We start from the raw sequence: 26,549 nt of genomic DNA, 5'->3' as shown, positions 1-26,549 counted from the left end.
CTTCTTCTGAGTTTTCTCAAAGACACCATGAAATACAGAATAAAAAATAAATAAACTCGAATGCGACATAAGACAGAAACCGATTCCCCTTCCTTCTCCGCAGGAACTCCGCAGCCGGACATCGTGTGGTACAAAGACGCGGCGCCCATCAGCCCGGTGAAGATCCCGCGCTACAAAGTCCTGGTGGGGGGCAGCCTCCAGATCAACGGTCTTCTTCCCGACGACACCGGCATGTTCCAGTGCTTCGCCCGCAACCTGGCCGGCGAGATCCAGACCAACACCTACCTGGCTGTGACCAGTACGTATTTTTTTAATTTAATTTCTGGTCGTCCATCTTTTGTCGCCCCGGGAGATGAAGTTATCGGCTATTTTTTGAGTGAGACGAATAGAGAGACGGAGGCGCTTTGTCAGGGCCGCCTCGGTGAATGAGACCTGACAGATCCCCCCCCCAACACCATCGCCATCCTAGTTGCTTTATCAGGGGGGGGGGGCGGGGTCCGTCTCCGACCGCCGTTATCATCTGTGTTCCGTCTGATGTGTTGTTCCTCTCCAGGTATCGCTCCTAATATCACGGCCGGCCCGACCGACAGCGCCGTAATTGACGGCATGTCAATCATCCTGCACTGCGAGACCTCCGGGGCCCCCAGGCCGGCCATCACCTGGCAAAAAGGTACGTGGGTCAACAGCACGAAGCAATGCCGGGGTCGTTATGCAGCTATTTTTGTTTTATAACTTGGATGAAGAAAAAAAAAAAAAAAAATCCTCCTCGCCGCTGCCGCCGCTCTCAGCGCTGATTATCCTGACCATCAATCACGGTCGCCCCTGCAGGTGAGCGTGTTCTGGCCAGCGGTTCCGTCCAGCAGCCCAGATTCACGCTGCTGGAGTCCGGCAGCTTGTTAATCAGCCCCTCCCACCTGTCGGACGCCGGCACCTACACGTGCATGGCCAGCAACTCACGCGGCATCGACGAGGCCTCGGCCGACCTGGTCGTCTGGGGTAAGAGGCGGTGAAACGCCGACCGCGAACAATTTACGAACATTTTAAACTCTGTATAAATTCAAAAAATACTTGTATATGATTAAAAAAGGTGTACTCTTCATTGAACACTGCAATGAAATGATGATTATTATCATATAATATTAGAAGATAGAGTTCACAACCGAATCAGGTATTCATTTCAAATAATAAGTAAAATAATGAAGCTTTTTTGTTAGGAAAATGAGATGAAAGAATCAATTTAAATCTTGAAAACTTGAATACATTTGACCCAAAAGGTAAGAAATGATGTATTTAATATGATTATAAAGGATTTGTTTGATTAAAATGTCAGTATTTTTAAAAGTTTAACTGGGATTTTATTCATACTCTAAGTGATATAAGTTGATTTATATTAAATGTATATACATATTTACATGTTTGTTATAATTTATCAAACATGTAAGTATGCTTGGAGTCTAGAACAAAGTTTTTGGATTTGAAGCTTCTATTAAAAAGTAATCAACGCAATGTTGAAGACGACAGACGTCCATTGTCGATGAATTGGAACCCCTCTTTTAAACATCCCCATCTAATTACTCACACCAACTTTTTCAGAAATGTAAAAATAAAACCTGTTTTCGGATAATCCTCCTCAAAGGCGACTTCCCGTTCCAGTGATGGAAATAAGAATACTTAAAGTTGTCTGACACTGGTTGTTAATTGGCCTGTCAGATGTGTTTCTAACACTGTTAATTAAATCTGCTTCCTGTCCCTTATATGTGGGAAAACAGTGCAACTTGCAAGCTGCTACTGCAAAAAAAAAAAGAAAAAAAAGACATAAATAAAGAGACATCCTCTTTAAAATTCATGAGTTGTTTACTTGCGGGAAAAGCTCCGCCCGTGTGAAATAGTGCATGATTCAGCCTGATTCTGAGGGACGTTGAGTGAAAGCGGAGAGTCCAGGAGTTCAATCTGCTGTTCAAAGTCAGACTCATGAAGTGAAACCTGTGTGTGTGTGTGTGTGTGTGTGTGATTGTGTGTGTGTTCCAACAGCACGCACACGCATCACCAAGCCGCCACAAGACCAGAGCGTCATCAAAGGGACTAAGGCGGTCATGACATGTGGCGTGACTCACGACCCCAGCGTCACCATCAGGTAATTACGCTCGTATGAACCTGCTTCATGGAGTCTTTGACTTTTTTCTTCCTTAAGTTCTTCTCACTTCTTTTTTGTCGGTGAGTCGAGTAGCTTTTGGGGGGTTTCTTTGTGTTGCATCTCAAACTCTGACTGAATTTAGAATTCGAATCACCCACTTTTTAAAAAATATGTAAGTAAGTAGCGCTTACTGTAGCGCTTTTCCAGACCAGGGTCACAAAGCGCTTTAACAATGTTAGAATTATCTTATTTTTCTATTTGCATTGCTCTCTTTTTCTCATCTAAGTCCAACCTTAATTCATTCCCAATATTTTTGGTTCTCTTTAAAAGTATTTTATTATTATTTATATCAGAGATTTACCAGTTTGGAAGAATCATTTTTTAAATTTAATTTTAATTTAATTTAATTAAGTTTTGTTTTGTTTTGTTTTATATCATTGCAGACAATTACTAGTTTAAAAAAACATGACTTTTATTAACTTTTTTTAATCGATTGCTTAATTATAATACCTTTAGTAATTAAATAAATATATAATTTTCTTTTCTCTCTCTCCTTCTATCTTTTTTTTTCCCAATCCCTTCATTATTTATATTTTTTACAATTATTATTTGCCTGATCGTATGCAGTTTGTGAATATGTTATTTTAATTTTTATTAATTTTTGCATTTTTATGTTGTTTTAGGCTTTTTCTGTGTATTGTATTTTTTCATCATAAAAATGTAATTTCTATTAATATATTTATATTTCTTTACAGAATTTTTACAAACATGTGTTTTCATGTTTGTTTATTTTTCGGTTTCTTGTGTTTGTGTTCATTAAATAATAGACATATATTTGTTTTCCAATTAGTTTTTTTGTAATATTATTGAATTATTTTACAAAATATAGAGATTATTTAACTTTTTCTCAGTATTTATTTAATTTCAATATTATTAATAATTTTGATTTAAATTTCAATGTCCTGATCAACATTCCTTTAAAACGCCTTCCACAAATAACCCCATTTTATTAAGTATCCCATAATTAAAACCTCTCCCACGGTGAAGAACGCATAGACAGAATTAATGCTATTTCTAATTAGGTTGAGAGAAATGTGCACGAGACCTTGTTATATTTACTCACCCACAGATAAGATCCTCTGGGAAGATCTTTAAAGCCGTTCGGAGTCAGACCGAGGAATTAGAACCACGGCTTCTCCTCAATCCGTCTGGAGCAGTTCTAGCTCCTTGTGTTCATACATCTGCCTCCGAGGGCGTGGAAAGATGTCTTCGGAGCCCGGTGATTAGAGCGTCTTGTCACCTGTGGGCCCCCCGACATTGATCAGATCTCGGGGTAAACAGTGGAATATGTAAACAGAGTAATAACTTGAGACAGCGCCTTTAATTAAACGCGGCGCCGAGAAGATTAGCTGGAGATACCGTCGTAATTAATCACGCCGGCTTCTCGGTGCATGTTGGGAGTTTGGGTCCATTTTGTGCGAGTCGGGGGTACGTGACGGGAAGCGATGTATGCATAAGCATGTGGCGACGCGGAGTGATGGCTTCCAAGATGACGATCGCCTTCGCACGGGGTGCGTTTCATCTATGTCAGTGACCCCCTCCTTTATTTTCGCCCCTCGCACAATGGCCATGGATTTGCTGTCACCGGGTACCTGTTTTTTTCCCCGTGTAAAAACCCGTGTTGCCCCCCCCCCCCCCCCCCCCGCCAGGTACGTGTGGGAGAAGACCGGCGCCGTGATTGACGTGAACGCCTCGCCCCGCCTGAGGCAGGACCCCGACGGGACCCTGCACATCTCCCAGACCTGGTCCGGGGACATCGGGACGTACACCTGCAGGGTGACCTCCGTGGGTGGCAACGACTCCCGCAGCGCCCACTTGCGAGTCAGGTCTGGATCATCGTCGCCTTATCTCCCCCGTCCCCCGTCCCCCGTCCCCCGTCCGAAAAATCTTTTTTGTTTTCGTCCCTGACATGATGGATGGCTGTTTGCTCCGCTGTTGTGGTTTATCGGTACAATCCCCTTTAATCCATCACATATTATCATATTGCCAATGCGCTCGCCTCCTTCAGGGCTTCTCCGACTTGTAACTGATTCGATTTTATTTCGCAACTTGTTGTTTGTGATTGTGCACATGCAGGCAGCTTCCTCATGCCCCCGAGAACCCCGTGGCACTGTTGAGCGCGGCGGAGAGGAGGGCCATTAACCTGACGTGGGCCCAGGCCTTCGACGGAAACAGCCCGCTGATCCGCTACATCATGGAGGTGTCGGAGAACAGTGAGTCATTAGGAAAAGCGGGGCGTCTTTTTTTTTTAATGGCTTGGGTCCTGATGATTTTTTTGGTCATGTTAACGTGTGATTACACTTCGGTATTAGCGCGAACGGCGCTGTCTGCACTGCGGTGTCAACAGATCGGATTTAACTCTTCTCCGCTTGAATCCTTAGTGTGAGCACAGCGGTTACCGGACTTGTCTCCCGAAGAAGACTCTTTTTAAATTAGTTCCCCAGAGTTTCACCAAAGAATAAAAGCGCCGTCATGGTGTTGTTGTCGTAGGTGCTAACTCCAGACCAGTAAGGGGGTTACATTTATCAGCTTCGACTTACTCCCTATACTGGGTTTCAAGGGGTTGGAGTCTATTCCGGCTACTTGGTGGAAGAAAAACCCTAGACAGATTCACGCAGGAACTGAAACCCAAATGGTCTTTTTTAAGAAACCAACCGCACTACAAAGTTCTTTGATCTACAACCGGTGCGGTTGTGGATTATCAGAACTTTGCTTCCTATTGAACCAGTGCGCGTTCATACGAATTTAACCCTCTTGTGGCCCCTGGGTCAAGGTGATCTGGTTGGCAAAAACAACCTTGCTCCTGAGGCAACACAAGGAATACCTCAAACACATTTGTTTTCGACTTTCAGCTCACCTTGATCCAGAGACAACACGAGGGATTCCAGAAAGACATTTAATTTTGGCCTCTGGGTCACTTTGACTCAGATGCAACACAAGGGATACCTCAAACACATTTGTTTTTGTTCTCCAGGTCACCTTGACCCAGAGGCAACACAAAGGATACCACAAACACATTTGATTTTGTCTTTCGGGTTACCTTGACCCAGAGACAACACAGGAGATACCTTAAACACATTTTTTTTCGGCCTCCGGGTCACCCTGACTCAGATGCAACACAAGGGATACATCAAACACATTTGATTTCGTTCTCTCGGTCACCTTGACCCAGGGACAAAACGAATGATACCTCAAACACATGTGAGTTTGTTCGCTGGGTCACCTTGACCCAGGGACAAAACAAGTGATACCTCAAACACATTTGTTTTCGACCACCGGGTCACCTCGACCCAGAGGCAACACAGGGGATACCTCAAACACATTTGATTTTGTTCTTCGGGTTACGTTGATCCAGAGACAACGCAAGGGATTCCAGAATCACATTTAGTTTCGGCCTCTGGGTCACCTTGACTCAGATGCAACAGAAGGGATACCTCAAACACATTTGATTTTGTTCTTCGGCTTCCGTTGATCCAGAGACAACGCAAGGGATTCCAGAATCACATTTAGTTTCGGCCTCTGTGTCACCTTGACTCAGATGCAACAGAAGGGATACCACAAACACATTTGATTTTGTTCTCTGGGTTACCTTGACCCAGAGGCAACACAAGGGGAGCTGGCGTTAAGGCTAAGACTACTTCCTGTTCCTTTTTATCAGCAGAAAATAGGACAAACCTAATGATGATGTCAAGTCACGCAAGATTGTTTGTCAGATTTGAACTACTTTTTTTTTTTTAGCATCTGAACTCACCAGCTCTTCCAAATCACGGGAAAAGGCGTCAGAATGAAAACAATTAGCAAACGTTCATCCTTCGGTGTCAATGTTGAAGCAACTAAAAGTAATAGTAAGAATAACTACACAACGTACAATAAACAAAAAGCGCTTTTCTGGTGAATAACTCGTGCAAAGTGAGAGGATGACAATTCATCAAAGAAAAGTGAATTAAGGAACGCCGATGGGATCTACTCTGGGGATAATTGTGTTTCAACGTGATATCTGGGACCTTGTTTGCAAAAATAAATGAGTTGTTTATTCGATCAATTGTAGCAATATTCGCGAGAACGAAAGAAGCCGTTCGATGGCAAGACAATAAGGTTGAATTGAAATTGGGACGAAAGCGTTTTGAAGAATGCAAATGGATTTTGCCGTTCAATTATCTCCCCCCCCCCCCATGTTTGTGTGTCTTCATTAGACGCTCCGTGGACGGTGCTGCTGGCGAACATTGAACCAGAATCCACGGGCGTAACCGTCGGCGGCCTCATCCCGGCGCGCTCCTATCAGTTCCGCCTGTGCGCCGTCAATGATGTCGGACGAGGACAGTTCAGCAAAGAGACTGACCGGTGGGTGCCGCGCACACGGGCTGTTCTAATAAATATTTAAATCCCGCCTGGCGTTTGGACGGCGAGGACTTCTGAGGGAAGCCGCCGCCGCCGCCCAAGGGAGAGCGAGTTATCGCAAAGAGTCGCATGAGAGTCGAATGAGAAAAAGTCACTTATCGAACCCATAAGAAAATCAAAGGTGTTAAATAAGAAAGCCTTTGAAAAAACCCGCATTGAAATCTACTGGCTACTGGTGTTTATCTCTGAAACCGCTGTTGCCACATGGGGGCCCACAGATCCTTTTTTTTTGCAAGTCTTGTGCTGTGTCTCAAATCGCATACTACTCTTAGTATGCGAGAAGTTAGTATGCATCAGTTTAGTGTACTAACTAGTACGCAAATTCTCCACAGATAGTACGTCTCAAATCAAACACTGCTGCTACACACTAACCGGAAATCACATGACAGCTTCTTCTTCTACTTCTATTTAATGATGTTGCAACCAGCTGTTTGAACGCTATCGACACCTGCTGGCAGCACGTTTTGCAAGTTTGGAAAAAGAAATAAAGCAAAAATATGAGAATCAAAATATTCGCAAGATATTTAAGCTGGTATCAGCAGCGAAGACGTGTTTATCCTCCTACTGCTGCTGAAAATGCACCTGTAAGTATATTAATATATATGCATTTATATATGACGTAACTTCCGTTTAAAACGTCATTAAGATGGCGGACGTTTAGGGTGGTTAGTGTCCATCGAACCATGCTCAGTTTTGTGGGCGTGTTAGTACGCCACTTTAGTGTGCATGGCGCACTAAATTTCGCATACTAAGAATTGAGACGCACTAACGCACTAAAAATACTAACTTTTAGTACGGTAGTATGCGATTTGAGACACAGCACTAGTCCTATGTGGCGACATTTGTTAAAAGGAATTGCAGAAAGACAAAAAAAAAAAATGTATTGGCCAAATGTATAGCACTACGTCGTCGGCGTACGGTTACAGAATCTGAATTACCTCAGGATGATTTAGTAATGCTTGTGAATTCTTTAGCCCTCAGGAACTTGAATTATCCAGTGGATGTTGAGCTTCTTTTCTGGATCAGGATTTCTTCAACTTGATACGCTTCAGCCTTTTCTCTCTATAAGACAAAAATATTTGGAAATCCCTGACACCTTCACTGACCTCGACAGTGATTCACAGTTGAACCTTGACTCAGTCCTGCGGATACACAACGGATCTTGGTACTTTTGAGTATTTCCTTTTCATTGCTACTTGCTTGCTTTATGTTGGAGCCAAACAACCACAGTTGTAGTCTTAATTCCTCCAGTACATTGTGTATCCGTATTATTATTATTCATAACAGGCTGGTTCAGGCTAAAGCTACCATGTTGACCCATGTCCCATGCTGTGTCTTAAATCGCATCAACATCTGTAAGTGCACTGCTTTACAGTAAACTGTAAGACTACTTGCGCAGTGCTCAAATTCCGACAGGGTAGTACTGTCTCAAATCAAATACTGCAACTACACACTTACCGGAAGTGACTCTGCAGCTTCTTCTTCTCCTACTTTTTAACGCTGATTGCAACCCTATCACCGACACTTTTTGTCGATCAAACAAGTAAATAAGTTGTGTTTCATTGTGTTAATATTGTTGTTGTATGAGTGTTTTCTCGAGACATTTACACCGTTATCTGCTCCGAAGACGCCGGTGACGTAGCTTCCGTTTAGCGTCCTCTACGTCGCTAAGATGGCGGCCGTTACGGGTGGAAAGTGTCCATCGATCCCCACTCATGTTTCTGCTCATTTGAGTGCAACAACTGAGTGCTCATTTTGGCACATTGCTCATTGGGACGCACTTGTACACTCAAAATATTAAGTGTTTTGGGACACACCCCCAAAGACTTAGCCTGTACCACTTACCGACCGAATCCACTGGATTGTTTCGCATGATTGTGCTCTCCTAGAAAAAGTGAAATCAACCGCAAAGCTGTAGTACGTATGATGAATACTTCACTCGGGTCCATTTTACTTTTCACGACAAGCTTTGTCGGAAAATCATAAGCAAACCAAACCATTTTTCCTGATTGAGCTAAAATTGGTCTTTGGTGAGGCTTGATGGGAGCCATGACCCCTTGAGCTTCATATTTTCCTCCCTTGAATACGGTAAAAAAAAAAAAGCCTCCATGACCAGCAGACAAATCGCTCTTCAGAATTCCTCTCTGCTCCTACACCTGACCTTGTCCACGCGAATCAGCTCAGTCCATTTTCTGCCGGAGCCGGAGCCCGGGTCCTCCCTTCCCTCTGAAAACGCCTCGCAATCCACCGCACACCTTTTTTCTTTTTTTTTTTTTAGCCTGGCTCCTGCTACCGACTGAGAATGCCCAGACAAGAGTGCACCGCAGGAGGGTGACCGCACATCAGCGAGAGCGTAGGGCTCTTCACAGGCTTCTCTCCGGCACACCTCTTTGATCCTAAAGACTCTGCTTTATCTCTTCTAAAGCAGCGCTCCAGTGTACTGGGAAGAAATCAAGATGTCATCTTAAATCGACTTAAGGGAGAAGTCGGGCCCGCATCCCCCTTTTCTTGTTCCTTTTATATCGTTCCGTCTCCTTATTGCGCCGCCCCGTTCTCACCCAGGTCTCTTTGATCCTCGACAGAAAGACGTCTCTCCGCGGACAGTTGTTCTAGTGATTCGGATCAAACCGGAGTTCGGGTTTTGTGTCACTTATAAGAAAAAGAATACAAAATGCAGACTTTAGTGTGATATGATGTGTGATGAAATGGAATGGAAATATCAAGAAATGGGTCATAATTAATGCATGGCTTTTTTTTAATATTTTTTTTTGTCTCACACATAATGGTGGCAGACTGACGCTGCCCGAAGAGCCCCCCAGCGCCCCGCCTCAGACCGTCATCGCAAGCGGTCGCACCAATCAGTCCATCATGATCCAATGGCAGCAGCCTCCGGAGAGTCATCAGAACGGTCCTCTCCAGGGCTACATCATCAGGTTCGGAGACCTCGAATACCCCACCTCCCCCCTTCTCGGCGATAGCTGCCCGTCTGGGTCATTTAGACGTTGATAATAAGTCTTATGTCGGCTCCTTCTCTTCCCCTCGATTTCACTTCATTCTCACTCTCCGCCACAATAGAATAATTGGCACCAATTAAAGTCTCACCCCCTCTTTTTTTTTTCATCTGTCATCAGTCTCTCTCGTCTGCCTCTTATGACTAACATGGTCGCTCCCGACTATATCGGTCGAACAGAACTCAAGGTCTTACATGGCTCTTTTTCTGTTGTGTTTGTCTATTGATTTTTTTTTGTTCCCCTTCCTTCTGCTGCTGCCAGGTACTGTCTCTCAGGGCTTCCGGTGGACTGTCAAATGAAAAACATCACCAACCCTGACCAAACAAGTTTGATCCTCGAAGACCTCATCATCTGGACAAACTATGAGATTGAAGTGGCGGCGTACAACGGGGCGGGCAGGGGCGTCTACAGCCACAAGGTGACGGAGTGGACGCTGCAAGGCGGTAAGGAGAACATGGAACACGCTCTTATTCAAATAGTTCCCTTTTATAAGTAAGTTCCGGTGAAGTTTCTTTTGCGGCTCAATTCTTTAAGTTAAAATGTTGCAAAAAACATTTTCTACTCACCCATGTCGACTAACTGGCGAGATTATTTTCACAGTAATCTGTTCCTTTTTAGAGTTATAGGAACAAATGTATGTTGATTTTTATGTAGCGACTGGGGCTCAGTTGTCTTTATCTTCGTCCAAAAAGACACTCAAAAACATCCAAATACTGTACCTCCATATTGCTCGTCTTTTAAGCTTTCGATTAGCAAACGCTGCTAGGCTGGCTGCTAGGCCAACAGCCTACACAAACAGCCAACCTTTAATTTTCTCAAAAAACGACAGTACGCCTTATAATACGGAGCGCCTTATATATTACCTGGTGGGTGACTTGTTTACAAACACTTTCATGACTCTGCGCCGACTGAGCCCGGGTGGGATTTACGACGCACGTCACATCATGGCGGACGTCTATGGAGTGATATTACAGCCACCGGTTTGAGCGAGTGTGTCTTTGTTGTTGTACTCAGTCATACACGTGCGTTCAACATGTCATACACGCGCGCTCTAGCTGTCATACACGTGCTCAACTTCTCTGCTACGCGCTCAACCTTTGTCTGCTCACAACACCAGTCTCGTGCGCTGCTACTTAAAGCCTTTTAAACATAATTTGAACATCGTTACCATGGGAGTGAACAGAGTTCTCAGAAAGCTTAATAAAGATTGACTTTATCTGACTGTTTTGTTGACATTCCCTTTAGCACAACTTTAACTAGTGGATGTAGGAACGCAACCCCAGTCAAACGTTTGACTGTATCTTTTATTCTATGCGCCTTATAATCCGGTGTGCCCTATTTATGAAAACAGTTCTAAAATAGGCCATTCAGTGAAGGTGCGCCTTATAATCCAGTGCGGAAAATACGGTATTCCAGAATATCGCAGACGGTCAGTATTGAAGTATTTGGATGTTTTTAAGTGTCTTTTTGAACGGAGAGGAAGACAACTGAGCTCCAATCGCTACATTAAAATGAACAAACCTTTTTTGCAACCCCTAGTTGAGGGTAGAAAGAGTAGAAAATGAGTTTTAAATTGTGGTTTTCCTTCAAACCTGTAAGAACCACTGTGGTAACGTTGAAGTTTCATTTTAAAAATTATTACATGATTTTATTCATGCGCTGAATAATTCAAGACACGTCTCCATTGTAGAAGTGAGCGAATAATAAAATAAAAGTAGTCATAACTTTTTGCTTTTATTAGTCACATTTAAATGCCATTTTTTGTTATCGTCATGACGATGGTTGAGGTAGCTCAGATGAATAAATCCAGAGGTTTTATGAGTCAGTTGAATCAGGAGATTCAAGCGGAGTTGAAGTCAGAGAAAAAGGCCAAAGGCCACACACAAAAAATATATATTTGAAGTTTGTCTTTCAAAGTGTTTAAACCCCGAGATATTCTTTTTAACTCTTCCTTGGTATGTTAAGAGGTTCATCATTGCGGAAAAATGTACGATGTATAAATACTGGTGAGTCTCTTCAGGCGACACTTTGAACACTAAAATGTTTTCAAGATACAAGTTTAACTCCATTTGTGTTAGCTTCATTTTCTGTACAATTACTCGGCTAAATGTGATCCAGCACATGTTGTTTTTATTGATTAAAATTGAAACATCAACAAGTGTTGGATGTTAGAATAACAAATGGAGCCATTTAACACCAGTAGATCTGATACCCTGGCGACAATTTTTTTTTTTCAAAACCTCTACAAATAACAATATAAAAGGAACATATCAACAAATCTGAATCTAGATTTTGAATCCTTTTTTTAATTATAAAAATTATAACAGAAGTACAAAACCCATCCGTCGACTTCATGATCAAATCGTTCTTTTATGTGATATTGCCTTGATTTATGGGAATTCCCTTTGCCAAATTTGCCATAGACGTAGACTTGCGACGAAAAGGAATAGAGTAGAAGATTTTTCAAAAATCAAAATGGTTTGCCAGGAGATTCTCCATCAGTTACATTGCATTCATATATCAATATACATATTGAAATTCAAATTGAAAGAAATAATGCAATTTTAAAAGTGATAGCTCACCCAAAATTCAAAATTTTTAGTTGGTAATATTTTTAGTAATCTGTAAATTAAAACTTCCTGTCTGTGTAGCATGTTAGCCTTTAACTTCTGATACAAAACATCTTAAAATGTAGTCTTGTTTACGTTTTTCCGGAACAATTCCTCATTATAAGGCTTCAATAATAGCAGTATTTACATAAAGCTCCACTGATAGAGTGAAGTTAAATAAGTAGGCAACACTTAAAAGTAAGGGTGTCGAGTTTATTTCAAAAATGAAAGGCTATTTGCTGATTTGATTTATGTTTTGCTCCATAAGAGCAAGTAAGTTCATGCTAAAAAAAAATTGCCGCAGTTAGATCATTCGTTGACATCGTCTTTTTTAATAAATACCACGAGTTTCACCTTTTAAAAAATCACTTTATACTCGTATAACAGACCCTTTCTGCCATGAGTCAGTATTTAAGAACAGACAGTTTTTCTGCTTATCTTTTTTTGTCAGGTTTCCTTTGTTTAATGTCTTGTGCTTCTACTGTACAGCACTTGGCGTGTAGGCGTTATTTACCGAAGACTGATTCACTTAAGTCCATTTTTTTGGTTCTCAATCAATGAATTCACTGCTTTTATCTTTCCCTTTTTGGATTCCTGCCTCTCGACAAAATAAATAAAATAACGAATCCTTATGATTACGCTCAGAGACAGCACTTCAGAGCGTAGGGGGAAATATAATTTCCCACCTGGAGACTGGATGATATATTTAATTGGGTTTTGCGTGTGAAATACTCGGAAATGACGCTAGTCTGACTCGTGACATATCTTTTGATGTTTCCTGATGAAGCCGACGTGCTCGACTTCATTCCTCATTGAGCGTGCTCGTGAAAATAATTAGAACGCACATTATGAACGTCTCCGCCATGTGACACGCCGCAACATACTTCTGTCACGCTCCGTGATCCTAACACCTTTCGGTAGCTTGTTCAACGCTCAAGTCAATATATTTAGACGATGAAAGCCACCGGCTCGCAGTTGTTAACGGCTTCTGCTTCGACCGTGATGCATGTTTACGACTGAAGGAAGATGGCAACTCTGAGTAATTCTTTCAGTTAAAGACACTTGAGGTGAGTGGAAGTGTAGCTCACGCAAAATGCTTTGGAATAACCCGTTGTTTTTTTAATCTCATCTCAAAGAGACGTTGATGAATATTGGGTAAACGGCTGTGAGCGTTCGGGATATGATCATATTTCAACATATTTATCAGTACACAGCATTATTCAAGTTCAAATATAAGGGTGTATATGCTAATTGCGGATTAATTTATTTGAGGTTTGTTTGGTCTCTTTGCTTCACATTTTCTAATATCAGTACTTCTTACATCAGGTCGCTAATAACAGTGATAACAGTGACCTCTTTGCTTGACCCCTGGTTCTGTAGTTACTCAGATCATCTGACGATACAAACTTGTTCGAGGCAGAAGCAGATCTTGAAGAATCGATCAGTTGCATCACTTTTAAGCTTCGTCTTCATCGCTTTCCTTTCATCGTTCTGCATGTTTTTAGGAAACGACCAGGATTGTAAAATGTATACAACTCACTGAAGAACTTGAGCAAGAATTCTTTACAATAATGCTGTTGAATCATGTAATTGATCTGATTTTAACGATGCCAGTGAAAGTTTAGATGAAAAAAGACACATTTCTGTTGAGATTAATTAAATGTATAAAGTGCCTTATATATATATATATATATATATATATATATATATATATATATATATATATATATAATTAGGTTGGTGCAGCTGTTACACACCTTTTCAATCACTGTTATTAGCGACCTGATGTAAGAAGTACTGATATTAGAAAATGTGAATATATATATATATATATATATATATACATATATATATATATATATATATATATATATATATATATAGGAGGAGGGATGAAGACATTGACGGAAGAGGCTGATATTTGGGTTTTTTCCTGAAAGTGCTTTCAACACGGCAGTAACACGGCCAGATAAAAAGAAAAACTAAAAAAAACAACAACCAACCCCCCTCTGGACAGAACTATCTACTCTTATTACCTCGGAAAGATGTCCCCGTCTTTTCGCATCGAGTCCGTGCTTTACACTGCCGTCTCCGTATCGATTAATTGATCGATTAATTGATGCCAAGCTCGAACGTCCCTATTTACTTCTTCAACAGCCCCATCGATCACGCTCAACTTAAAAGCTCCGTCATGTGCATGTCTCTGTGTTTTCCATCTTGAGGGGTTTGTTCATGAAGCACTGGTCGACTGCACAAAATCAATTCTTCTTGTTGGCATCCAGCTTTTAGTGCATTAACGCCGACTTTTGTTCCAACAACAATTGGCTTCTTGTCGCGCTTTCTCTTACACCTGTCTTTTCACATATTTGCACTTCCTGCTAGAGCGGCTCTAAACAGGTAATAATCCATGGATTAGCCACAACCTTAAAAGGGAAACTAATGTGAAAAATCTCCTGACTCACTCACATGTTTCAAATGTTGAAGTCTTCCTCTCCAAGATGCAGTAAGTCTCTCATCATGACCATGTTTTGAACTTATTATTTTATAAAGTTCTCTCCCGTCCTGGCGAACAAGAGGTTACAAGAGCGGAGTCCATTATGACGTGATAATGGCTTCACTCCTCCTCACTATGCTCCTCACTATGTACTATTTCAAATATAATGTATTTATTCTATCTATAACATATTAGCACTATTGTAAACTTATTTGTATTTATACTTTATATACATTAATTATTATATACAATATATATAATGTTATTTTTTTATTCTGTTTATACTATATTGCACTCCTTTTAACTTATTAATATTTGTATTTATACTTTTTATATATACATCTCTCTGCTGTGTTTTTTATCGGTTTCCAAGCAAACAAAATTTCATTGCCAGTTTCACTGTGTTTTCTGTGCAATGACAATAAAAGAAAGTCTAAAGTCCAGCCAGCTGTGATCACGCCCCGCTTTGTTCATACAACGAGTCCCTTGGAGGTGAGGACTTCCTAGATTGATGACGCACGGTGACAAACATGCATGCTTGACCAATAACAGCAGAGTGGGCGTGGTTACGGTAAAGATTTTCTCTCCAGAAAAACAAAGTGTTTTCAGTTTGCGGGGCTTCAGCACATTTTCTAATATAAATACTTAAATTGAAATAGTTTTATACAAACAGACACATACTGAGGAGTACAATAGAGTTCCAACATCTATAGAAAACACACTTAAATCAACACATTAGTGTGAGAAGAAAGTCCAGGCTCGTAGTAATATCAATAGGTGAAATAATCTATACTCACTATAACATTTGTCACTGTGGTAAAACCATTGATCCCTGCATAAACCCATGGATTTTGAATAGATAATCTCATGTTTCAAAGCATTTATAACCCTTTTTTTTTGTGCCCACTTCAGTGTGTTCATTTTCAGAAAACACAAGTTTTTTATAATAGGGATTTGTTATGTTTACTGGTTTCGTACACACCACAATAAAGATACACTTTCGGCTATTTTTGTTCCCTCAGTGTGCGTTTAAACAAAGATTTAAAAAGGTCCCGCCGAATCCATAATCCTGTTTGTTGTACCCCATTAAAGGAACTGCACATATTCCCGGGAGTATTCATTAGAAAATGGGGATTTGACTAGTCACCGTGTTGGCAAATAGTTTGACAGCATCTAATGCTAATGAAGGCAGAATTCGGGGCATCATGAACATAAACTCTTCTTTTTTTTCCTCTGAGGAGTGAAACCATTTGATGGAGCTGCTAAAACCCACGAGCCTTCAGTCGATATAAAGCCATTCCTCTTTTGTCTCTTTGAAGTTTCTTTTGATGCAATTTAATAGTTAACCTTCGCGTTTCTGCAGCACGTATAATTCTTTCCTCACTATTGGTAAAAACTGAATTTGAATGGCAGACGGAGCAACTCAGGTTTTTGTTGTAATTATCTTTTGAAGATTTTATATAATTTTCATGATGAAACTCAAATTACTGGTTTTACCATTTTCATTTAATTCATCAGAGAATCCTCCAAAGCTTCTTTTTTTTTTTAATCTGACTCCAAATTGGATGTTTTGAGTCATAATAAATCCTGGTTCAGTCAGTCGACTTGATAATTGGTGGAGCAATTGAAACTTAACAAAAGAAAATAGCAGTGGTTTTTTTTCTCAATAAGGTCGGGCTTTTTCCCCTTGTTTTCAAGCAACAAAGCAGAACGCCGCTCAAATAAGTTGTTCACGGGTTCACCTGGAAGTTGCCCGAGGCGAGTTCTCGCACATCCGGTTTGATTGGCACGCTGCTTCCTCACCGGTGAGCAGAGAAGCGATTTAAAAATGCTTTCTTTCTCACAGAAGAAGGACAAGATTGTCTCATGGCTCCTTTTTTTTTCTTCTTCCTCTTTGGTCTCCATTAATCCCTGTGTCTTCGCTTTTCAGTACCGACTGTACCGCCTGGAAATGTTAAAGCCGAGCCCGTCAACTCCACGGCGCTGCGGTACACCTGGAGCGCCCCGAGTCCTCAGTTCATCAACGGAATCAACCAGGGGTACAAGGTGAGAAGCTCCGTCTGAGAAAACGTTGCCCTCTAGTTGTCAGACTGCGACGGAGTGGCTGTCGTTTCTCCCGCGAACGCCGTTATATTACCCGCGGACTGTTTTCTCCTTTACGCTCCTACTCGGTGGAAAAGTTTTATCCAAGTTGTCCCTAAAGATCCAAACTTTTTAGCAATAGTTGTGACACTTTTGGGAATTTTTAGGGTTAGATATATATGTAGACTGAAGACTGTGGTGGAAATTTAAAGAAATAAAAGTTGCTATTACTGTTTTTTAACTTTTGAGTAAAATGTATGATTATATATACAAGAAAGTAAGAAAATACTGTAATTCAAATAAAATAAAAAGAAAAGTTGCTTTTACTGTTTGCAACTTTTATAAACAAGTTGATGAAATGCATGGTTAGATATATATAAAGACAGATTAAATAAATAAATAAAAATACTACTTTAAATTACTGTTGCGACTGTTTTTATTTTAGTTATTATATATATATATATATATATGAAGACTGTAGTTCAAATGTGTAAATGTTATGGTATTTTTATTTTAGCTATTTAACTTGACACTGTATGTCATGGGGTTCAATATTTTAATGGAAAAAATGTAACACATTTTTTTGTTAAATTGAAAATATTCCAAAATATATTCTATAAATGTTAAGTTTTACCAACGGAACAATTTAAAAAAAAGTGTTAAGTAAAGGTAAAGGTGCGAGAACATGAATTGTATACTTAAAATAAAGTGTCAAATTACGTTGTTTTTCTTTTTAATCAAAGTTAATTGTTAAGGCTTTTATTGTACTACACATTCTTGTGTTCATAAATAGATCTAACTGTATTCAGTGTTTGACCGAGGCTGTTGGCATTGAAGCTAACAATCATTCTAAAACTAAAAATGCTAAAGCTTGTCCTAATGTCGTAATATTAACCAGACAATACCTTAATGTAAGCCGTACCAACTTAATTAAAAAAAATATTTGAACCGATATATCTCATGCTTTTAATGACCTGTTTTTTTGTTTATTTTTTCTTGTAATTGTTTGTTACACGACAGTAACACGACTAGATAAAATAAAGAAAATAAAACATCCGACAAGAACAATCTGTTTTTATCTTATTTATTCTTGAACATTTAGCCTTTTTTTCGCTTTAAGTCAGTACTTTTGTACTATTGTACTACACTTTTTTAAGTACATTAATAGATCTAGTTGTATTCAGTGTTTGACAGAGGCTGTTGGCATTGAAGCTAACAATCATTCTAATGCTAAAATGCTAATGCTTGTCCTAATGTCGTAATATTAACCAGACAATACCTTAATGTAAGCCTTACTAACTTAATTTAAAAAAAGAAAAAATATTTGAACCGATATATCTCATGCTTTTAATGACCTGTTTTTTTGTTTATTTTTTCTTGTAATTGTTTGTTACACGACAGTAACACGACTAGATAAAATAAAGAAAATAAAACATCCGACAAGAACAATCTGTTTTTATCTTATTTATTCTTGAACATTTAGCCTTTTTTTTTCGCTTTAAGTCAGTACTTTTGTACTATTGTACTACCCTTTCTTAAGTACATTAATAGATCTAACTGTATTCAGTGTTTGACAGAGGCTATTGGCATTGAAGCTAACAATCATTCTAATGCTAAAATGCTAATGCTTGTCCTAATGTCGTAATATTAACCACACAATACCTTAATGTAAGCCTTACTAACTTAATTTAAAAAAAGAAAAAATATTTGAACCGATATATCTCATGCTTTTAATGACCTGTTTTTTTGTTTATTTTTTCTTGTAATTGTCTGTTACACAACAGTAACACGACTAGATAAAATAAAGAAAATAAAACATCCGACAAGAACAATCTGTTTTTATCTTATTTATTCTTGAACATTTAGCCTTTTTTTTCGCTTTAAGTCAGTACTACACTTTCTTAAGTACATTAATAGATCTAACTGTTTTCAGTGTTTGACAGAGGCTGATAGCATTGAAGCTAACAATCATGCTAATGGGCGAACTGCAGATGCTAAAGCTAAACTAGCTCAGATAAGCTAGTTAGATGTTTTATGTATATATATATGTTTTTGCTTTTGTTTATGGATGATGTGTTGATTCTATGACACGCTTGTGCAACGTTGTGTTGCTTCACTTTTGACTTTTTATTTCCCAGTGGGCTCATCCTAATAGTCTTCAACAGCAAACGCAATTCGTCACTTAAATATAGGAGCTCGTCTTTAATGCGATACAACTTGAGATTCCATTTTTCTCCGTGACTCATGAATGTGATTAAACTTGTTGGATGGAATCACACAGCTGTTAGCATGGGAGCCCAACCACGCCGGCGAAGTCACCGCCGTCATGGTGCGGCCCAACTTCCAGGACAGCGTCCACGCCGGTTTCATCTCGGGCCTGAAAAAGTTCACCGAGTACTACACGTCGGTGCTGTGCTTCACCACCCCCGGGGACGGCCCGCGAAGCCCGCCTCAGCGTCTGCGAACCCACGAGGACAGTAAGTGTCTCCTGGCAGGGATTTTTATATGGTGTCGCCGTGTAATTACGTGTCAGGTTATTGTTACTGTTCGCTCACTCGCGCCCCATTGTTTATCACGTTTACAGCCCCCGGCGCGGTGGGACACCTCAGTTTCACTGACATCCTGGACACCTCGCTGAAAGTCAGCTGGAAGGAGCCGCAGGAGAAAAACGGTCTTCTGACAGGTGATTTTTTACAGCCGACGCCGACATTACTCCTCGTTGCATTAACTGGGAGCAAACGTGTAACGCTTCGGCTATTTGGAAACGTGTCACCTCCTCCCAGGCTATCGTATTTCATGGGAGGAATTTAACAGGACCAATACCCGGGTGACCCATTATTTGCCCAACCTGACCCAGGAGTACAAAGTGACGGGGCTCACCGCGCTCACGACCTACACCATACAGGTGGCAGCGATGACTTCCAAAGGCCAGGGTCAACTCTCCTCCTCCACCATCTCCTCGGGGGTCCCGCCAGGTGAGAGTCCAGAATCATAATAACCGCACTACACCTGCAAGCCGCAAATAAATGTTTTTCTTTTAAATGACTTGTAACACGACAGTAACACGGCAAGAAAAAAAAGGAAAAAAAAACTAACAGAATATCACAACAGAATATCTGCCTTTATCTTTATCTTTCTTTTCACTTTGAGTCCATTCTTTACGCTGCCGTCTCCAAAGTACAGATGAATCGTTGACAAGCTTACGTGCATTTGTATAGTAACTGTTATTTTGGAATATAGAAATAAATATAATTGAAAAAATATTATACATATTTATATTTAAAGATGGAAATTGTACGAGTATCATATTAACCAGAATGTATCTGACTATTAGCGGCAGCAACTAAATTAAAAAAAGAAAAAAATATTTAATAGGTCACAATTTTAATTACTGGTTTTATTTATTTTTTTGCTGAAATTGATTGTAACACCATGTGTATGTAAATATTTATTTATTTGCACCTATATAGTTCCCACCGATCTTATCAATTTAGTAAATGTGTTTTTTTCGGAAATGACCTGTACCACGACAGTAACACGGCAAGATAAAGAGAACAGATGAAAACAAACAGCATAAAAGCTTACGTGCATTTGTATAGTAACTAGAAGTAAACGTAAGTAAACGCAATTTAATAAATATTCAACTCAATTCACATTTAAAGATGGAAATGGTACTAGTATCATATTAACCAGACAATAATAGGTCACAACAACTAAATAAAAAAAGGTAAAAATGTCTGAACCTATATAGGTTCATACTTTTAATGAACAACCTAACTGTTTCTATCTTATTTACTCTTGAAGATTTAACTTTTTTCACTTTGGGTCAGTTCTTTACGCTGCCGTCTCCAATGTCCTACTATAGTTGAATTGATGCTAAGCTTACATGCATTAGTATAGCAACAGTTGTTTTGAAGTATAACAATAGATTGTATTTCATTGAATGAATTAATATTAAACAGTTCAATATTATATATATATATAAAAACAAAATCACATGTTCATTAATTGTATTACACTCAACAAGTGATAAAGCTTCATGAAGCAGTGTCATTATTTTCAGAGTCCACTAGATGGCGGTGTCTGCACTATTTTCCTTTGTTTTTAACAACTGTTCTAATGAAACATCGCATCATTTTTAAACTGATGGCGCCACCTACTGACCTCTAAACAACATGACACTGTTTCATGAAGCTTCATCAGACCATCACTTCTATCCATTCACCTTATACAACATAAAACATTTAATAAAACTGTTATTCCAGTTTCCTCTCAAAATTCTAAAACCTTCACACTGGTACTAAATTGTCCTGTTACCCTATCATGACCTGTCGACCCCCTGCCTTAACCCCTATGTAGCTGGGACACGCTCCAGAATGGCATGTTTTATAAAGACGGAGCTGATTTATTGACTCGAGTCAAAGGTGTTGGATGCATGACCTGAGCGAATACACAACGTGGGGTTACATGGAAATTAAGTATTGAATGATTCTGAAACACTTGGCAAGGATGATGAAAAGTTCTGGTCCACACATGATGTTGAAGACGGAGACAAGGAAGTAGTGGAGAAAAAAACAAGAATAATCATCACAAGATTCATCTCTGGGGTCATTATGTGAATCAGTTCTTTCAAGATGGAAGCTTAATGGATCCTCGCTGCCAACTCCTGAACCTCATTAAATCCATCTTTTTTTTTTTCTCTATTTGGGTCATGTTTGGGCTGTAGTGGAGCTCGGGAACTGTTACAGGTTGTTTTTTTTTTTTTGTTTTAACCGGGCCTGAGTCATCACATTTCTCGTCGGCTCCTCTCGAATTCAGGAGCGATCTCCTTTTTCAATTTTCCGTCTAATCACCGTCGTCCGCCGTCTCTCACAGAGCTGCCGGGACCGCCGACCAATCTAGCCATCTCCAACATCGGACCTCGCTCGGTCAACCTGCAGTTCAAGCCCGGCTACGACGGGAAGACGTCCATCTCCCGCTGGCTGGTGGAAGCTCAGGTGAGACGCCCGGGATCAACTCGTTTTTAGTTCTAGTGAGAGTGGATGTGATGATGATGATGATGATGATGATGTTTTTGTGGACTGCAGATCGGTATAATCGGAGAGAACGAAGAGTGGCTGACGGTTCATCAGCTGGTTAATGAACCAGACGTGAGATCAATGGAGGTTCTGGATCTGAATCCTTACACTTTTTACAGGTGAGCACACACTCATAAACCATATGATTCCCCATTAAGGTCATAGTCCACCCACTCATTTCCTACCTCATGTCGATTAAAGGTTAGGGTTATTTTTCAGAGTAATCTGTTCCTTTTTAGACTTGTATGTTTATTTATTGACACAAAAACAGCAAAAATATACTTAAAAACCCCCGTCAAGGTAATATATAGTTACCTTTTACCTTGATACCTTTTGCTATAAGTTTAATTTAAAAGTCAATTATTTTACTATTAAATCAACATCTACTATTGTCAAGAATCTGTCGATAGGATACATATCACGATACGATATATTGTGATACTGTAGTAACAAGGATATATTTGTAGTATTGTCTGAGTACTTGACTCTGGTGTTGCAGAATTTACAGACCACATGACTCTTGACGAAGTTGTAACTGCTTTCATTTATTTTGAAACCAAAATATGTCAAAACATCTGCTTTAAAAGCTGCTGGAGTCTAGTGTATCCTCTCGTCCTCAGTTGTCGCAATGATGTTGCGGGTTTTTACTGTTCATTTAGCCACGAAGGACTTAATGTATGCTGCTATCTAGTTTAATTGCAACAGAAAAATGGTACTTGTAAAAAAAAAGGTTACGCACGTTATTGAACTACAAAAAATGCATTTTCGATACAGTATCATAGAAAAGAATATCATGATGTATTGCCATAATGATATTGTCTAACACCCCTATCAATATTATAAATCTGGACAATAAATCAAAATGTGACCAATAAATATGAAGATACAATTTTAAATAATGAATTAAGTTTAATTATTATACAATTGTGTAACATCGTAATACTATTTGATACATTTTTGTCGTACACACATTCAAAAAGAAAAAACGATATTTGACCGGTATATTTATTTTAAATCACTGAATTTAAACAAAGATACATAGCAATTATTATTCAAGAAGTATTTTGTTAGAAGTTAATTAAATATGTTTCTCGATTGACAGAAAAACAGCAATATCATATTTAAAAAACCTCCATCAAGGTTACCCTTTAGTTACCTATTACCGAAAACTTTTGCCGCCGCTATAATTTAATATTGAATAAGTCTACTATTAAATCAACATCTATTAGGATACAATGACACACAAGGTTTAAAAAAAATGGGGGAAAAAAGCCTTGATTGTCCTCTATTATCGCCATTATTACCCTTGTTGTTTAAGGTAAGGTAAAACTTTATTGATTGTTTGTTTAAGTTGTTTATAACATGATATTATTTCTGCACTCAACCTACAGAAGGATTTTTGACCTGTGCATTTTGACACAAATGGATATAAACTAAAAAGAGATTTAGTAAAGATCACAAACCATATTGTATTAATTTATTATTATATTAATACTGCTGAGATCAATACAAAAATATGCCTTTTATACTGTTTATTGGGAGTTTATTGGCAAGAATAAAATTTGAGTCAATTTTCATGTAATTTCGTCTAAAAAGATAAACTTAAAAATCTAAATTCCTTCATGCTGCTCGTCTGTAATGTCTCTCTTGTTTTGAAGCCTCGACATGAGAAATTATCCCAGAAAAAAATTAAATAACTCTATATTTTAAGCTAGTTTTTAGCAGAAGCTAAAAGGCTAACATGCTAATATGCATATTCACCTGTCTGGGTAGCATGTTAGCATTTTAGCTTCTGCTACAAACAATATTAAAATATATATACTGTATATATATATATATATATAGACATGTTTATTTTATTTTTTCCATTTTTAAGTGTCTTTTTGGACAAAGTAGAGGACAACTGAGCGCTAGTTGCTACATTAGCATCAAAAAATATTTTAGCATCCAACTCCAATAAGGAATCGATTACTCTTAAAAATTTGAATTTAGGGAGAACTACTACTTCTTTCATATTGACTTTATTTTCTGTTCTTGCAGCGTGAAATCATGCTTAAATCACAGGAGCGACTTGTTTATTTTTGTTTCCAGGCTGCGGATGAGACAGGTCAACATAGTGGGCACCAGTCCCCCCAGTCAGCCCTCCAGGAAGATCCAGACCCTGCAGGCGCCTCCAGACATCTCCCCCGCCAACGTGACCCTGCGAACGGCCAGTGAGACCAGTCTGTGGCTCCGCTGGGTGGTAAGAAACCGGTCGAAAATAATCCATTTTACGCTCGTAATTAAAGCGTTAAATTCAATTGTTACGTTGTTAGTTTGACTTTGAGAATAAATAAATATAGAGAATGCAATAACCTAAAGCAGTCTGCGCTGACTTAACACTATTTAAAAAACACAGATGGGTATGTATGAGTATGGATGAAAATCTGCGTGAACTTTTCGCCTTCTGCCATAAACAGGGTTTGTGAGCAAATAAAAAGCCTAGATAATCCCAGAAAAAAAAAAGCGCTGTGACTCAGACTCACCTTAATGATCCGGGTCATTTTTATTTTTATTTTTTTTCAAACGCCGGTAAACGCAGGTGTAGCTTTAAAATGTGTGGAGGGGCCGGCTCAGGCAGCGACGCCGACAACAACCCCCTCCGCCTGATTCATGAGCGTAATAATTCTGAGAAAATTAACTTGTGCATTGATGCGACCACAGTAGGTGTATCCGTCTTGGAATTATGGAGGCAAATAAATTTGTGGAATTCATCACGCTGACATCCCCTGCCTGTGTTCAACGTAAAGTATCTATAAAACATACTAATTTTCCAGTGAAACAACTCATCAATTTTTACTAGTTATTACAATGCTGGTACCTGAAAAAAAAGTTTTTAAAAGTCTTTTTACTGGTGTCAATGTAAAAAGTCGTTAAAGTATGTTCGTATAATTTATTTATCCATTGCAACAGGTAGAAATAGTGGTTGGTGTTTAGTGTAGTATTGATACTGTATATATTTATTTATTTTTTCAGTTCAATAAAGTGTGTATAGAATAAAATAATTCCCTTTTTTTATTTACAATTAACATTCAAATATTGACTGTTTATTTCATGTTTTTGTTGCAATTAGACCTTCGGCCACTAGATGGCAGCGGTCCTGACTTCTACCACAGCTAAATGAAAATTACAATCCTCTGAACTCCAGGCAATGACTGAGGACGAGAGGATACAGTCGACTAAACAATACTACAAATATATGCTTGTTCCTACAGTATTGCAATATATTGCAATATACTTTATCGCTATCCGTGTATCGTGATACGTATTCCCAGATTTGTATTCCTAATAAATAGTAAAAAAAATGGCACTTTTATTTAATGCTGGCGATAATAGAAAACCAAAGCCTCGCAAAAGCATCCTTTGCTCCTGAAAACTGACACAATCAAATGTTTTATTAATAATATTTATGATATTTTTCAAACTATTGTCTCGTAATATATTTTAAATAAAGTGAATTAAGATGATGTAAAAATAAATAAATAAATACATTTTTGAAAAAACAAAAGCAAAACAATTATTTTATATTATAATTATAAATAATAAATTACTTAACATTTTATATTTATTGGTCACATTTTGATTAATTCAATAGTGCATATTTATAATTTTAACGATATTCATTTTTTAAGCTTTAAGTGTCATTGTAATATAGTAAATGTTAAATAATATAATTTTAAGTTAAAGGTATAGCAAAGATATCGAGGGACTATAGGTATCCTTGATGGACTTTATAAAATAAAATTCAAATTAAAAAAAATAATCACAAAACAAATGTGTTAACCGTTGAGTTATCTCAGGGTCAAAGTGACCCATAGGCCTGAAAACAAATCACAAAACTGTTTGTTCATCTTTTTGTTCTAGGGACAACACAAGGGATACCGCAAACACATTTGTTTTCAGGCCCTCGGGTCGCCTTGACCCCGGAGATAACACAAGGGTTAAATAATTGTATAATATGACGTAATTGTATGTTGTATAAAACATATTAAATTGTTAAAAAATATTATATTTCGATGTATTTATCACAATTTAAATTAAAAGATAAAGAAAAGTGCATTTTCAAAGCAGAAACCTCAAGCTAACCAGACACAAATTCCCTCCTGCTCTCCGTAAGAAATACAACTAGTGTTACAAAACTAAACGGTTTAATAGAAATAGATAAAGCGTGTAGCTCTCAACAGTTAGCCCTCGTCCGTAAGATACTCTTGAGAAAAATCTCTGTGCTCTGAAGCTGCTCTCAGCCTAATTGCTCCGTCCCACACACTTTTATTATCTCACTTTTATTGATCTCACTTCACTGAGTCACGACAGTAAACACAGTCTTCGACAGCCTCTGCCGGAGTGGGAGTACAACGGGAACCCCGACCTGGTGGGCTACCGGATCCAGTACTCCAAAGCCGGGTCGAGGGGCGGGGTCCTGTCGCACGTCATCATGGACCGCCTGGAGCGGGAGTTCACCATCGAAGACCTGGAGGAGTGGACGGAGTACGAGGTCAGAGTTCAGGCCATCAACGGCATCGGCTCCGGGCCCTGGAGCCCGCCGGTCCACGGCAGAACCCGGGAGTCCGGTGAGAGACGGAGAGACTTTTTTTCATAAATGAATCATGTCCACGAGATAAAGTATTTACCTTCTTCTCTCAG

General features: G+C 39.1%; 1 protein-coding gene across 3 annotated transcripts in view; it reads left to right on the top strand.

Moving 5' to 3' along the window:
• Nucleotides 1-26,549, top strand: part of LOC148065100 (protein sidekick-2-like) — a 190,917-nt gene that overhangs the window by 126,865 nt on the left and 37,503 nt on the right. For all 3 annotated transcript variants that reach the window (XM_087808747.1, XM_087808745.1, XM_087808746.1), the window contains exons 9-25: nucleotides 104-298; nucleotides 554-670; nucleotides 829-996; nucleotides 2,032-2,134; nucleotides 3,844-4,020; nucleotides 4,271-4,407; nucleotides 6,388-6,535; nucleotides 9,385-9,525; nucleotides 9,865-10,046; nucleotides 16,637-16,752; nucleotides 19,070-19,265; nucleotides 19,373-19,471; nucleotides 19,572-19,763; nucleotides 21,664-21,785; nucleotides 21,876-21,985; nucleotides 23,958-24,108; nucleotides 26,239-26,476. In XM_087808747.1, the coding sequence (XP_087664873.1) occupies nucleotides 104-298; nucleotides 554-670; nucleotides 829-996; nucleotides 2,032-2,134; nucleotides 3,844-4,020; nucleotides 4,271-4,407; nucleotides 6,388-6,535; nucleotides 9,385-9,525; nucleotides 9,865-10,046; nucleotides 16,637-16,752; nucleotides 19,070-19,265; nucleotides 19,373-19,471; nucleotides 19,572-19,763; nucleotides 21,664-21,785; nucleotides 21,876-21,985; nucleotides 23,958-24,108; nucleotides 26,239-26,476 (2,592 nt within the window). The remainder of the gene's footprint in view (nucleotides 1-103; nucleotides 299-553; nucleotides 671-828; nucleotides 997-2,031; nucleotides 2,135-3,843; nucleotides 4,021-4,270; nucleotides 4,408-6,387; nucleotides 6,536-9,384; nucleotides 9,526-9,864; nucleotides 10,047-16,636; nucleotides 16,753-19,069; nucleotides 19,266-19,372; nucleotides 19,472-19,571; nucleotides 19,764-21,663; nucleotides 21,786-21,875; nucleotides 21,986-23,957; nucleotides 24,109-26,238; nucleotides 26,477-26,549) is intronic.

Source organism: Callionymus lyra, chromosome 15 (genome assembly GCF_982586985.1).
Source record: "Callionymus lyra chromosome 15, fCalLyr1.hap1.1, whole genome shotgun sequence".
Classification (NCBI taxonomy): Eukaryota; Metazoa; Chordata; class Actinopteri; order Syngnathiformes; family Callionymidae; genus Callionymus; species Callionymus lyra.
Note: the sequence above shows the minus strand (reverse complement) of the source record. Positions and strands in the feature narration are given on the sequence as shown.